We start from the raw sequence: 15,116 nt of genomic DNA, 5'->3' as shown, positions 1-15,116 counted from the left end.
TGCTAATCTTAAGTTAAATAATAAAATTTCAGCATTCATTTTTCGCTGACTCTGCGGTCCAAATAAAACAAAATGTTTTGTGGTTATTTTTTTGCATTTATCGATGGTGTGTCTACAACGACCATCTTGATCAAAACTAAATGCCCACAGCATCGTGAAGTTCTGCACTCCCAACGAGTATACAGCCTTGTATAGAAATCCTATCACAAGACTATTTTTACTAATGCAATAGGATCAATAAATTGCCATGCAAAAAAACCCCAACTTGCTTTCCTCTAACAATTTGTGTAAAGGTATTCCCATTATTGTACAGGAGGTAAACAATTGAAAAACAAAATGGGTGCTCTTACCCCCTACTTGTAACCCATTCTTGTTCTTGAAGACACCATCAGAGTCTCTTGCCTTGGAAGTTATCTGCTTAATCCACTCTGGATAAGGGTTAAGGCAGAGATTCCAAGGATTCGACAACAGTGAAATCCAAAACAAATAGTTATGGGAACACTGAGCTGGTCAGGCAACATCTGTGGAAAGAGAATTCAAGGCAATGATTCAGGTGAAACAGAATGAACTGTTTTTAATCCTGAAAGCACTCAAACTATGATGGAAGAGAATAGTGCAGTGCACCACACTGACAAACAAAGACACAAGAATCTGCAGATGCTGGAATGTTAAGTGATAGAACATGATGTAAGAGTCAAGAGTAGATGTTCTGACTGGATTTATGACAATAGTTTGAAAAGAATGAGGTTCGGCCTCTTTGCAAAGGGAAAGATCAAAAATTACCATCTATCAATGGGGCCTGGAGAAAAAAGTAAATAATCAATAACTGGATCAAGAACACAAAAAGTGGGCCATCTGAAGGAGATGATCAAGGAGAATGCACTGGGAGATGGGAGAAAAGCTACGGACCTTTGCAACTGAAACTTTCCACTGAATTATTAAAGTATGCTTTATGTTGGTGTGACCATATTAAAATGTTAATTCTTAACCCCACTAGCTTTCAAGGAGTGGCAGGGGGCACAAAATGGACTCTACACAAAAAGCTGCACAATCTTGCATAGAATGTTGAGAAATTCAGTAGCAATGATGTGCCCTGACACACAGGATCATAATTTCCCCAATAATCGTTAATAAAAAAAACCTAAGAGTCGGCAGTCTGCATAATACCCCCATTTGTGCCTTGCTTGGTATCTCATTTCAATAAAATACTCTTAAGAGCTTAAAAAGTCCTTCATAACCTTAATTTCTCTCAACTCAAACAATCTGGGATCATCTAGGTGACATTATAAAGCTGTAAAATGGTGAGTGCACTTATAATTTCAGTTCCTTAGAGATGCATCCCTTTTTCTATATGATATAACATACAATTAAATTCACTGTGTGCCCTTCTTACTGTACTTCAGCAGGGAAAATAATTAAACTGTTTCTCTCGAGGTTTTCTACAAAACCTTACATGTCAAAGCTTGAGACTCTTTTGACCACTATTTTTAGTGCATCACTTAAGAAGGTTCATACTTCAAGTTACTGAGTATGCCATTTTAACAAAATTATTAATTCAGTTAAAATGAGTTAACAATTTTGTATGCCATCCAACAATTCTTTGAAACAGTGGAGAGAAACAAACTAATCAGTCCACTAAAATTAGTTAAAAGATGCTTGTAAGCTACTTTGACGTTTCCTGAAGTTGTTGCACATCTGCTCTTGTTATCAGCCAAGATATTTGCTGCAATGTATTTGCTTTTACCCCACGTGAAGGAGAAATCACATTTATACATATTTAATAAGCCCAGGTGAATATTGTTTGGACTTTGGTTCATTTTAGAAATGTTTGATTCTAAGGTATTTTACAAGCTTCAGCTTAGTTACGGAGCAGTGTCTTCTGACATCCTGCTAATCATTTGGCAATCAATACACTTTCAAATGGACAGCTGTACTTATAGCAACGCATTGTGTACAGCTACCATGGCAATGCAAGTTCCCTCTGGCTCAGTAACAAAAGAATTCAACAAAACAAAGTATTCATTTTCAGATCCATATATACTCTGTACATAGGTGTACATGACCTGGACAATGGTCTTGCTGAGTCTCATTGTCTGTACTTGTTTTCACCGAGCACACAGCTAACAATGGCCTATTTCCTTTATCATTGTTACTTTTTTGCACATCTTTCATTCATTTGTTCTATATCTCTCTACATCACTGTCTATATCTCTCGTTTCCTTTTCCCCTGACTCGCAGTCTGAAGAAGGGTTGTGACCCGAAACGTTACCTATTCCTTTTAGATCATAAGATCATAAGTGATAGGAGCAGAATTAGGCCAATCGGCCCATCAAGTCTACCCCGCCATTCAATCATGGCTGATCTAACTCCCCCTCCTAATTCCATTCTCCTGCCTGCTCCCAAAAGCCTCTGACACCCGTAATAATCAAGAATCTATCTATCTCTGCCTTAAATATATCCACTGACGGCCTCCAGAGCCTTCTGTGGCAAAGAATCCCACAGAATCACTAGCCTCCGACTAAAGACATTCATAGAAACATTAAAAATAGGTGCAGGAGGCGGCCATTCGGCCCTTCGAGCCAGCACCGCCATTCATTGTGATCATGGCTGATCGTCCTCAATCAATAACCCGTGCCTGCCTTCTCCCCATATCCCTTGATTCCACTAGCCCCTAGAGCTCTATCTAACTCTCTCTTAAATCCATCCAGTGATTTGGCTTCCACTACCCTCTGTGGCAGAGAATTCCACAAATTCACAACTGTCTGGGTGAAAAAGTTTTTTCTCACCTCAATTTTAAATGGCCTCCCCTTTATACTAAGACTGTGGCCCCTGGTTCTGGACTCACCCAACATTGGGAACATTTTTCCTGCATCTAGCTTGTCCAGTCCTTTTATAATTTTATGTTTCTATAAGATCCCCTCTCATCCTTCTAAACTCCAGTGAATACAAGCCTAGTCTTTTTAATCTTTCCTCAAATAACAGTCCCGCCATTCCAGGGATCAATCTCGTGAACCTCCTCATCATGAGCCTCCTCCTCATTTCCTTCTTAAAAGAACGTCCTTTAATTCTGAGGCTATGACCTCTAGTCCTAGACTCTCCCACAGTTTAAGAATAAGGGGTCGTCCATTTAGAACGGAGATGAGGAAAAACTTTTTTACTCAGAGAGTTGTGAAGCTGTGGAACTCTCTGCCTCAGAAGACTGTGGAGGCCAATTCCCTGGATGCTTTCAAGAGAGAGTTAGATAGAGCTCTTAATGATAGCGGAGTCAAGGGATATGGGGAGAAGGCAGGAACGGGGTACTGATTGTGGATGATCAGCCATGATCACGGTGAATGGTGGTGCTGGCTCAAAGGGCCGAATGGCCTACTCCTGCACCTATTGTCTATTGTCTATAGTGAAAACAACCTCTCCACATCCACTCTATTCCTACTACCAAAATGCATGACTCTTCACTTTACTACACTATCATCCATCTGCCACTTCTCTGCCCACTCTCCCAACCCATCCAAGTACTTCTGCAGAGTTCCTACTTTCTGTACACTACGTGCCCCTCCACCTATTTTCATATCATCCGCAAACTTGGCCACAAAGACTTCAATACCCTCGTCCAAATCATTAATATACAACATAAAGAGCATCGGCCCCAGCACCAAGCTCTGCGGAACTCCGCTAGTCACTGGCAGCCAACCTGAAAAAGCACCCTTTATTGCCACTCTTTGCCTTTGGTACCGTGGGCTCTCATCTTCCTTCGCAACTTCACATGGTGATACCTTATCAAAAGCTCTCTGAAAATCTAGGTAAACAACATCTACTGACTCTCCTTTGTCTGTCCTGCAATTTACTTCTTCAAAGAATTCCAGAAAACTTGTCATGCAAGACCTCCCCTTCATAAAGAGAAGCTGTGTGACCTGCTGAGATACTCCAGCTTTTTGTTTCTATCTTCAGCAACAAACCAGCATTTGTAGCTCCTTCCTTTACAGCACTCCAGTTTAGTTTAGTTTATTGTCATGTGTACCGAGGTAGCGTGAAATTTTTTTTTCTTGCATGCTATCCAGTCAGCGAAAAGACCATACATAATTACAATCGAGCCGTCCACAGTGCACAGATTCACAACTCTGGGTGAAAATGCTTTTTCTCATCTCAGTTTTAAATGGCCTCCCCTTTATTCTTAGACTGTAGCCCCTGGTTCTGGACTCCCCGAACATTGGGAACATTTTTCCTGCATCTAGCTTGTCCAGTCCTTTTATAATTTTATATGTTTCTATATTCCTTCTAAATTCCAGTGAATACAAGCCCAGTCTTTCCAAATATGACAGTCCTGCCATCCCGGGGATTAACCTCGTGAACCTACGCTGCACTGCCTCAATAGCAAGGATGTCCTTCCTCAAATTGGGAGACCAAAACTGCACACAATACTCCAGATGTGGTCTCACCAGGGCCCTGTACAACTGCAGAAGGACCTCTTAGGACCAGCAAGTCTGAAAGTCTGTTGGCCCTGCACCATTAAAGTCCGAGGGGTGCCAGATTATCAGAGTTTTATTGTATAGATGCAACATGGAAGTAAGGAATTAAAATCATTTTACATCATTTTCAGTTTAATGACATAATTCTTACAGCAGGACAATCAGAACTGAACACAGTACCCCAACTGTGATCTAATCGACGGCTTATACTACTTCATCATGACATCCCAACTCCCAAATTCAATACCCTTGACCAAAGCCAAACGTCTTCTTCACCACCCCGTACACCTGTGTCACCATCTTCATCAAACTATGTACCTGCATTTCACAACTAGGCCACAGCTAACAATGGCCTGTTTCATTTATCATCGTTACGTTTTTGCATGCCTTTCATTTGTTCTATATCTCTCTACCTCTTCGTCTATATCTCTCGTTTCCCTTTCCCCCGACTCTCAGTCTGAAGGGTCTCGACCCCCGAAACATCGCCCATTCCTTCTATCCACAGATGCTGCCTGCCCCGCTGAGTTACTCCAGCATTTTTTGTCTATCTTTGGTTTAAACTGGTATCTGCAGTTCCTTCCTTTAGAGTGATTGCACTGCAGGTGTGGGCACGACCCCTGACCTGTACTGTTGCCACACAATGCCTTCTGGGGGGCAAGCCGTATACTGCAAGCAATCACTTACTATGGCTTTCTTTGCTTAGTCTTTTTCTTCTATTTTATGTTTGGAACGACTTCTGTTGTGGAACAATTCGTCAGTCCTAATTTGAGAGGGTGTTGCAGTTGAATGTTGAGGCTGCACTTTGCTGCAGCTCAGCTTCCCCCGTCTTCTCCCATCAGCGTGTCTCCGGCTCCCTCCCGGCACTCCGAGTGTCCCGACACCTCTCCCCGTTCCTGCGCTCCTCACTCCTCCAGGCTCGTCGCCCCTGCTCCGCGCCTCGTTTCCTGCGGCTCTTCGGCCCCTCGCCGCTCTTGCTGGCCCTCCAGCCCTTCTCCCCGCCTCCGTCAGCCGGGCTGTGTTTCCACTTGGCCGATGTCTCAACACCTCGAGGCTGGGGCCGCCAAGCAGAGACGTGGCCTGGTCCACCTCGGCTCCCAGCGCCCGGCCCAGCTCTCGCTGCTGCTCGGCCTCTGCTGCCGATTGGCCTCTCCCCGGCTCCTCTTCAGGCTCGACACTCCACTCCTCCTCCTCTTCCACCCCCTCCTCCAAGGCCGTCGAGCACGGCTCCCTGGGCCCTTCGCCCTCAGGAGGGTCGCCGACCTCCAGCGCTCGCTGCTTCGGCCCCTGCAGACCCTCCAGGCCCCTCGGCTCGGGTTCTTCTCGCTGCCCCTCTCCCAGCTCACTCAACCCCGTCCTTTCCACCTCCTCCTCCTCTCCCCCAGTCGGCGGCCCTCTACTTCTCGGCCTTGCTCTCCTGCCACCCTCCCCGGCCGTGTTTCCCCTTCTCCTGCCAGCTGGCCAGACGTCTTCCCAGCTGCTTCTTGCGTCCGTGGGCTTGGCAGCCCTTCTCTTGGTTCCTCTTCCTGCACAGATCCTCCAATTCTTCTTCCACATTTTTCACAGCACAAAAACTGACCATTTTGGCGTTTTTTTCAAGGTAAGAACATAGTGTTGCATGTGTTGGTGGTACATGCCTGAAGCTACCATGTCCTCCAGATGGCTTGGGCGACCTTACGTGCAACCCCCCCTATACATTTCACCTGCATCTCCAGGTCTCTCTTCCAACAACACTTCCCAGGGACCTTACCATTTAGTTTCACTTTCACTTTCCCAAGGGAACTAAAACAACTTGCGAAACAAAACCCCCTGAAGCAATCACGTGGTTGATGAGAATTTCAGCCATCAGTCCAAGCGTTTGCCAGCGATTGAGGTTTGGGGAATCTTCGCTGCTGGAAGATAGTGGAGACTGGCGGAGATTAACCGAACAAAGCAAGGTCTCCATGACCATGTGTGGGAAGGAACTGCAGATACTGGTTTACACCGCAGATAGACACGGAATGCCGGAGTAACCCAGCGGGACAGGCAGCACCTCTCTGGAGAGAAGGATTGGGTGAAGCTTTGGACTGTTTTTTTTCCAATAATTCTGCACTATCCTGTTGCTGGGGGGGGGGGGGGGGGGGGGGTGAAGGATACCTTAAGGCAATTATGTGTCTAAAATCAATAGATGGTTACATTGTTTTCCTGCTATTTACCCATCCTCCTGCCCGAAACGGCACACGGGTCTTCATGCGGTGACCCTCTGTTGCTTGAAATATCTCAACTTTGCTCTCCGTGCGTGGTCACCTCGTTTTGCAGCCTGTTTTGCTGCGCTGCCGCCCGCCGAAGTCCTGGGTAGTGGCTGTGGCTGAACGAGGAGGTCCCGGGCAGTGGCTGTGGCTGTGGCTGAGAGAGGTGATCCCAGGCAGTGCACAGTGGCTGAGCGAGGAGGTCCTGGGTGCGGTGCGGGCTGTGCTCTCCTGCTTCAGCCAGCCCCAGCACCTGCTGCAAACTTTCTTCTGACTGCATTTATCTTTAGACTTTTATCTTCTCTCTCGACTTTTTTTTTTTTTTGCAACTTCTCTCTAGACTAAAGACTTTTTTTTCTGGTCTTTAAACTGATTGCAGTTTGCATTCAGTGGCGTGGGCCACTAATAATTGACGTGCAAATGTGAAAAGTGCACCGGATCCTCCAATTCTTCTTCCACGTTCTTTTACAGCACAAAAATTGACCATTTTGGCGTTTCTTTCAAGGTAAGAATGTGGTGTTGCATGTGTTGGTAGTACATGCCTGAAGCTACCATGTCCTCCAGGTGTCCTGAGCGACTCCGAGTGCGTCACGCCCTTCGACCTTACGTGCAACCCCCCTATACATTTTGCCTGTATCTCCAGGTCTCGGGAAGTGCACAGTGGCTGAGAGTCAAGTCAAGTCAATTTTATTTGTATAGCACATTTAAAAACAACCCACGTTGACCAAAGTGCTGTACATCTGATTAGGTACTAAGGAAAAAAATGAAACATACAGTAGCACGCAAACAGTTCACAGCGCCTCCTCAATGAGCCTCAAACGCTAGGGAGGAGAAATAGGTTTTGAGCCTGGACTTAAAGGAGTCGATGGAGGGGGCAGTTCTGATGGGGAGAGGGATGCTGTTCCACAGTCTAGGAGCTGCAACCGCAAAAGCGCGGTCACCCCTGAGCTTAAGCCTAGACCGCGGGATAGTGAGTAGCCCCAAGTCGGCTGACCTGAGGGACCTGGAGTTAGAGAGGGGGGTTAGAAGATTTTTGATGTGGGGGGGGGGGAATGTCCATTTAGAGCTTTATACGTGAATAGGAGGAGCTTGAAGTTGACTCTGTACCGTACAGGGAGCCAGTGGAGAGAGGCCAGAATCGGGGTGATGTGGTCCCTTTTACGGGTACCCGTCAGGAGTCTCGCTGCGGCGTTTTGGACCAGTTGCAGGCGGGACAGGGAAGATTGGCTGATCCCAGTGTATAGGGAGTTGCAGTAGTCTAGGCGGGAGGAAATGAAAGCGTGAATGATTTTTTCTGTGTCGTCGAATTGGAGGAAAGGTTTGATTTTAACTATGGTTCGAAGTTGGAAGAAGCTGGCTTTTACCACAGCGTTGACTTGCTTATCAAATTTTAATGCAGAGTCAAATATCACGCCGAGGTTTTTGACATGCGGTTTGACTAGGCAGGATAGGCTTCCAAGACTGGTCCTGGGCAGTAGCTGATCAGCGGTGCGGGCTGTGGGCTGTGCTCCCCTGCTTCAGCCCCCGTCCCCCGCCAGCACCTGCTGCAAACTTGCTCCTGACTGCACTTATCTTTAGACTTTTATCTTCTCTCTAGACTTTTTCTTTGTATCTTCTCTCTAGACTAAATACTTTTGTTTCTGGTCTTTAAACTGATTGCAGGTTGCATTCAGTGGCGTGGAGCACTAATAATTGACGTGCAAACGTGAAAAGTGCATTTTGAAACAAATTTAATATCTGAGACGTCATTGAAACGGAAGGTTTAATTTTTGGTTTCGAGATCCATAGGCCCGAGTCCATGCCAATCAGCAATCCCTGCTCACTAACACCTACACACTGGGGACAATTTACAATTAAATCAAGCCACTTAACCCGCAAGCCTGTACTTCTTTGGGATGTGAGAGGAAGCTGAAACAGGGAGAACGTACAAACTGTTTATAGACAACACCTGTAGTCAAGATCAATCCCTGGTCCCTGGCGCTGTAGGGCAGCAACTTTACACGGTGCCACCCCAACAAAAAACATTGTCTGAAGAAGGGTCTTGATCCGCAACATCACACATTCCTTCTCTCCAGAGATGCTGCCTGTCCCGCTGAGTTACTCCAGCATTTTGTGTCTATCTTCGGGCAGAATACTCATTAGGTCACAAAACCTTATGTTGAAAGACTGGAGCGACTAGGCTTGTATACACTGGAATTTAGAAGGATGAGAGGGGATCTTATCGAAACATATAAGATTATTAAGGACACGTTAGAGGCAGGAAACATGTTCCCAATGTTGGGGAGTCCAGAACCAGGGGCCGCAGTTTAAGAATAAGGGTAGGCCATTTAGAACGGAGATGGGGAAAAACTTTTTCAGTCAGAGAGTTGTAAATTTGTGGAATTCTGCCTCAGAAGGCAGTGGAGGCCAATTCTCTGAATGCATTCAAGAGAGAACTAGATAGAGCTCTTAAGGATAGCGGAGTCAAGGGGTATGGGGAGAAGGCAGGAACAGGGTACTGATTGAGAATGATCAGCCATGATCACATTGAATGGTGGTGCTGGCTCGAAGGGCCGAATGGCCTCCTCCTGCACCTATTGTCTATTGTCTAAAACCACAGTGAGAAACTACTATTCTCTCCATGGATGCTACCTGACCTGTTGAGTATTTGAGGTGCTTTCGGTATTCAGATTTTTTTCTCGTGGATGGCCAACTAGTGAATGAGCTTTCCTATTATTAAAGATAAGCGATTTACTCAGCAACAGAATAGAGTTGTAGCGTGTGTTGTCTGCTGGCCAGGATTTTGCAGGATTCCTCTGACCATTGGTGCAAATAAAACTGAGAACAAAGTGTAAAGAATCCCCACCACCTCTCAAACCTTGGAGGAATTTTGACTACATGCCCAAAAAATACAGGGACTGCTATAATGGACATAATATTGCATAACATGAGTGTGCAGGAAGGAACTGCAGATGCTAGCTTACCCCGAAGATAGACACAAAATGCTGGAGTAACTCAATGGGACAGGCAGCAGCTCTGGAATAAAGGAATGAGTGATGTTTTAGGTTGAGACCCAACATGTCATGCTTTCTGTAGGAAGGAACTGCAGATGCTGGTTTAAACTGAAGATAGACACAAAATGCTGGAGTAATTCAGCGGGACAGGCAGCATCTCTGGAGAGAAGGAATGGGTGACGTCGGGTCGAGACCCTTCTACAGACTAGTCAGGGGAAAGGGAAATGAGAGATATAGATGATGATGTAGAGAGAGATAAAGAACAATGAATGAAAGATATGCAAAAAAGTAACGATGATAAAGGAGACAGACCATTGTTAGCTGTTTGTTGGGTGAAAACGAGAAGCTGGTGTGACCTGGGTGGACATGCTTTGTACTGTTTGACAAACATCTTGCACTATCCTGTTGGTGGGGTGAAATCTGAAGGATACGTTAAGGTGAATTTTGTGCATGAAATCAAAAGGACATTTTGTGTCGGCTGCTTGTGCTTAAGTGGAGACATGGAGTGCATACTTGGTCAAGGGTTGCACAGAAAGTGAGATGGCGAGTGTGATGATGATTTTTACAAGGGAAACCGGTCAAGGCAGGAATGTTGATGTTCTACAAAGGGTGTTGGGGCTGGGTATGGCATGAAGTTGGGGAGTGATACAGAGGGAGTAGATGCAATGTCAGTGAGTGGGATTTAGATTTAGAGATACAGCGCGGAAACAGGCCCTTCGGCCCACCGAGTTCGCGCCGCCCAGCGATCCCCGCACATTAACACTATCCTACACACACTAGGGACAATTTTTACATTTTACCCAGTCAATTGACCTACATACCGGTACGTCTTTGGAGTGTGGGAGGAAACCGAAGATCTCGGAGAAAACCCACGCAGGTCACGGGGCGAACGTACAAACTCCGTACAGACGGCGCCCGTAGTCAGGATCGAACCTGAGTCTCAGGCGCTGCATTCGCTGTAAGGCAGCAACTCTACCGCTGCGCCACCGTGCCACCTATGAGGTGTGGGATGGGGAACGGGACCTTACATGGTCGGCATGGTGGAGGAACCGTCAGCAGGAAGGATGAGTGCGGAGGGGGTTCGGTGCAGCCTTGCAGGGATCAGTGAGTGGAGCCCTTTTGGCATTTTGATAGTTGTACACATTGCTATCAATAGGATGTGATTTCTCCAATATTAGTAGAACTGGTGGAGAGGTTTGTTAACATGCACAAGTACAATTGTACACAAGTAAAATAGTGAACCGATTATAAAGTAGATACTCTTCTGAAAGAGCACGTGAAGAATCGCCACGTTCCAGCAGTGTCCGGCATTCCCCCTCTCCCCATCCCTCCCCCACTCAAGTCGTACCAGCTTCAAAGTCTTTGTGTTGAGTGTCATTGTCTGTAACTTGTTTTCACCTAGCCCACAGCTAACATTGATCTGTTTCCGTTACCATTGTTACTTTTTGGCATATCTTTCATTCATTTGTTCTATATCGCTGTATATCACTGTCTATATCTCTCGTTTCCCTTTCTCCTGACTCTCAGTCTGAAGAAGGGTCTCGACCCGAAACGTCACCTATTCCCTTTGTCCAGAGATGCTCCCAGGCCCGCTGAGTTACTTCGGCTTTTTGTGTCTATCTTCTGAAAAGTCCGATTTTGGCCTAATGAGATTTGGATTTTTTTTAATTGTTCCTCTTTACAGCCTGGTTTCCTGGATAGATGAAGTAGGGGGTCAGCCTGGCCCAGCGTGATGCTGTCAGCTTCTTCCACTGCCCCTTCCGTTCGGTTGCTGCAGGTTGTGCCTGTTCTGCTCACCCATCCAGCTACTGTAGACCCTCCTTCAACACTACAACCTCCGACTGCTGCAACCGCTCCGTCTGCGGCCCCCAGCAGCCGCCCTGTGCTGCTGCGCACTAAGGTTGCCATTTCCTACTTCCCGAGCTGACCGCAGATCTTTAGGCCGTGTTCTGAGAGAGGGACTTTGCGAACCGTTCACAGTTATCAACCTTCCCCTGCGATCATCTTGATCATATATAAGAATAATATATGTGGAAGATCATGTGTGTGAATAAGGTGCAGCTGCCTAATGCTCCACATTGTATGAGCCACAAAATGTTAGTAAATCTGATCAATTATTGGAAAGTGAGGAGGGGAGATGATGGCCCACGGAACCCTGTGTAAAATGTTAATTGCTTTTTCTGCTGCCACATACAGAAATAATAGCAGTTTTGCTCTCTGCAGGGATTATGCCGCCCAAAGGCATCGCAAGAAAGAAGCTCCCCGAGCCTCTTCCTGAGGGATTGCTTCTGACAGATTCAGAGAAAAAAAAGTGGAAACTTGGGAAAATTATTGGCAGTGGAGGATTTGGACTGGTACACTTGGGTAAGAAAAGCCATTTCAGCGATTTCTATGTCGTGGAAACCTGACATTTTTAAATGATTCATGCGGGACAACCACCCATAGGAAAACATAGAAGACACAGAAAATAGGTGCAGGGGGAGGCCATTCCAGCCAGCACCGCCATTCATTGTGATCATGGCTGATCATTCACAATCATTAACCTGTGCCTGCCTTCTGGAGCGACTAGGCTTGTATACACTGGAATTTAGAAGGATGAGAGGAGATCTTATCGAAACGTATAAGATTATTAAGGGGTTGGACACGTTAGGGGCAGGAAACATGTTCCCAATGTTGGGGGAGTCCAGAACTAGGGGCCACAGTTTAAGAATAAGGGGTAGGCCATTTAGAACTGAGATGAGGAAAAACTTTTTCAGTCAGAGAGTTGTGAATCTGTGGAATTCTCTGCCTCAGAAGGCAGTGGAGGCCAATTCTCTGAATGCATTCAAGAGAGAGCTAGATAGAGCTCTTAAGGATAGAGGAGTCAGGGGTATGGGGAGAAGGCAGGAACGGGGTACTGATTGAGAATGATCAGCCATGATCACATTGAATGGTGGTGCTGGCTCAAAGGGCCGAATGGCCTTCTCCTGCACCTATTGTCTATTCTCCCCATATCCCTTGATTCTGCTAGCCCCTAGAGCTCTATCTAACTCTCTTTTAAATTCATCCAGTGAATTGGCCTCCACTGCCCTCTGTGGCAGAGAATTCCACAAATTCATAACTCTCTGTGTGAAAAAGTTTTTTCTCATCTCAGTTTTAAATGGTCTCTCTTTAATTCGTAGACTGTGGCCCCTGGTTTTGGACTCCCCCAACATTGGCAACATTTTTCCTGCATCTAGCTTGTCCAGTCCTTTTATAATTTTATATGTTTCTATAAGATTCCCTCTCATCCTTCTAAATTCCAGTGAACACAAGCCCAGTCTTTCCAATCTTTCCTCATATGACAGTCCCGCCATCCCAGGGATTAACCTCATGAACTTATGCTGCACTGCTTCAACAGCAAGGATGTCCTTCCTCAAATGCAATACGGTAGTTTTCTTACTGGGAGGTTGCTTCGCATCAGAGAGCCAATTGTGGGAGCAAAGAGTCTCAGATCATGACAAACTTAATCCATCGAATAATCTGGCAAGTTTCTGTTCAGTTTTATTTATTTCTCTGTCAAGGGGAAACTCCTTCCATTGACATATTTATAAAGCTTTGGCTTTCTTCCCATTGAAAAGAATAGAAGTGTTAGTTCAAAAAGTAGTCTCCTCAGCTTGGTTCATTGTTGCTGATCTCCCTAGTTGCCATTAATAATGAAAACCAAAATATGAGGGATATTCATTTTTAATTTTATTTATTAATTCATGATTGAAGCTATGTGATCAATGCCAAATCTTGAGTAATTGCACTCAAACCAGAAAAATATGTGATCTTGTGTGCCAAACGAGGAAACTCTATTGATTGATTATATTATTATCCAGATAACATAAATGCAAGTGCAATGAAATTCATCAGTTTAAAAAGTGAGGCAGGTTATTTGACAGCAATGTGGTGAAGTGAGCTATTGCCTTATTATTCTAGAACTACCACTTACTTATTTTAGCCCCATTCTGGTGAGCAAACAAATCTAAAGTAGTTCCTGATGGAATAAATGCTTATGCGTTCCAAGAGTTGGGAAATATGGTGAAGTTTCATTTATCGCCAATAAATAAATAATGAAATGGTCATCATAGGTTATTTTAGTTGCTCCTTTTGCTCAGTAAATGCAGCTTTGCTCTGTGGCAGGTATTATGTGGCCAGTTTGATGTGTTAAGAATATGTTTATGCCAGCATAAAAAATCAAGATATTCCAGCACAAATCTGTCATTGTGGTTTAGCAAACATGCAGTTGGAAGCCAGACTTGCACAGGGAAATGGCCCAAACGGGCAAATTTGGTTACCTGAGTATGCTCGGAGGTGGCCAGGTATGCTTACCTGAGCATTCTGGGATGTGGCCAGGTATGCTTACCTGAGCATTCTAGGATGTGGCCAGGCATGCTAGTTCACAGCCCATCAACGAGGCTCTTCAACTTATTTTCAGTTGCAAACTATCTTTTAAATGTAGAAAAATATTTAATTACAAAGAAATAGATCACTGTATGCTCGTGAAACGTAGAGATATAATTGAAACCTACGTTATTGTTCTGATGTTACATTCCATTTACCTTAGTATTTGAGCGATTTTGTCTAACAGGTACGTAGTAATATTTGGGAAAATGTATAACTTCTAATCTAATTATGAATGGCTGTTTTCCCATCCTGTTGCAAATTGATCTTCAGCTATGCTTTACACCTTTTGGGATTCTAAATTGTACTTGGATTTTGCTGAGGCCAGTGCTTGCAGCCCTATAACACGCAGTTATAACTCACTCAGTACAGACATGGGATCTTCTATGTAGTTGGTGGGGGAAGATGGTTGGCTGTGGAATCTGATTGTGTAACCATTGTTCCCAGATTAAGCCTTGTTCTATGTGTAGGGAGGAACTGCAGATGCTGGTTTAAACCGAAGGTAGACACAAAATGTTGGAGTAACTCAGCGGGACAGGCAGCATCTCTGGAGTCTGAAGAAGGATCTCAACCTGATACGTCACCCAGCATTTTGTGTCTAAGCCTTGTTCTATGTCTGTGCATTACTTTTTGCCTTCAAAGTGGATGATTATAGACACTCCCTGACTTATGTAAGGGTTACATTCTCTAAACCCATATGTAAGTCGGGTTTTACCCATAGTAAAGTTACTATATATGTACTATACTGTACTGCAGACACTGTATAAAGAATGAAAAATGATATGTACATTGTGCAGTTCTGGCTATTACCTTTATTCGGAATAAAGAATTAAAAATGACTTAATGAATTTTAATGGCAGATACAGACATTCAATAGAAATAAGTAATGAAAAATTAAATTTGGTAAATTGTAGATTAATGGTAATTAACTTAAAACTAACATCATTCAAGCTTGCTGGAAGTGGCGTTTCAATTGTGGCGGATAATGAACTTGGCTGCAAGATGAGGAAGGAGGTGCAACAGAGAAA

General features: G+C 44.8%; 1 protein-coding gene across 4 annotated transcripts in view; it reads left to right on the top strand.

Annotated features, from left to right (window-relative positions):
- Positions 1 to 15,116, top strand: part of LOC144596471 (serine/threonine-protein kinase VRK1-like) — a 208,834-nt gene that overhangs the window by 134,559 nt on the left and 59,159 nt on the right. For 2 of the 4 annotated variants that reach the window (XM_078404767.1, XM_078404768.1), the window contains exon 2: positions 11,905 to 12,045. In XM_078404767.1, the coding sequence (XP_078260893.1) occupies positions 11,910 to 12,045 (136 nt within the window). In that variant the 5' untranslated portion in view covers positions 11,905 to 11,909. Of the gene's footprint in view, positions 1 to 6,281; positions 6,514 to 7,052; positions 7,194 to 11,904; positions 12,046 to 15,116 lie in introns of those variants that run through there. The other 2 variants (XM_078404765.1, XM_078404766.1) reach the window with 2 other exon arrangements.

This window comes from Rhinoraja longicauda, chromosome 9 (genome assembly GCF_053455715.1).
Source record: "Rhinoraja longicauda isolate Sanriku21f chromosome 9, sRhiLon1.1, whole genome shotgun sequence".
Classification (NCBI taxonomy): domain Eukaryota; kingdom Metazoa; phylum Chordata; class Chondrichthyes; order Rajiformes; family Arhynchobatidae; genus Rhinoraja; species Rhinoraja longicauda.
Note: the sequence above shows the minus strand (reverse complement) of the source record. Positions and strands in the feature narration are given on the sequence as shown.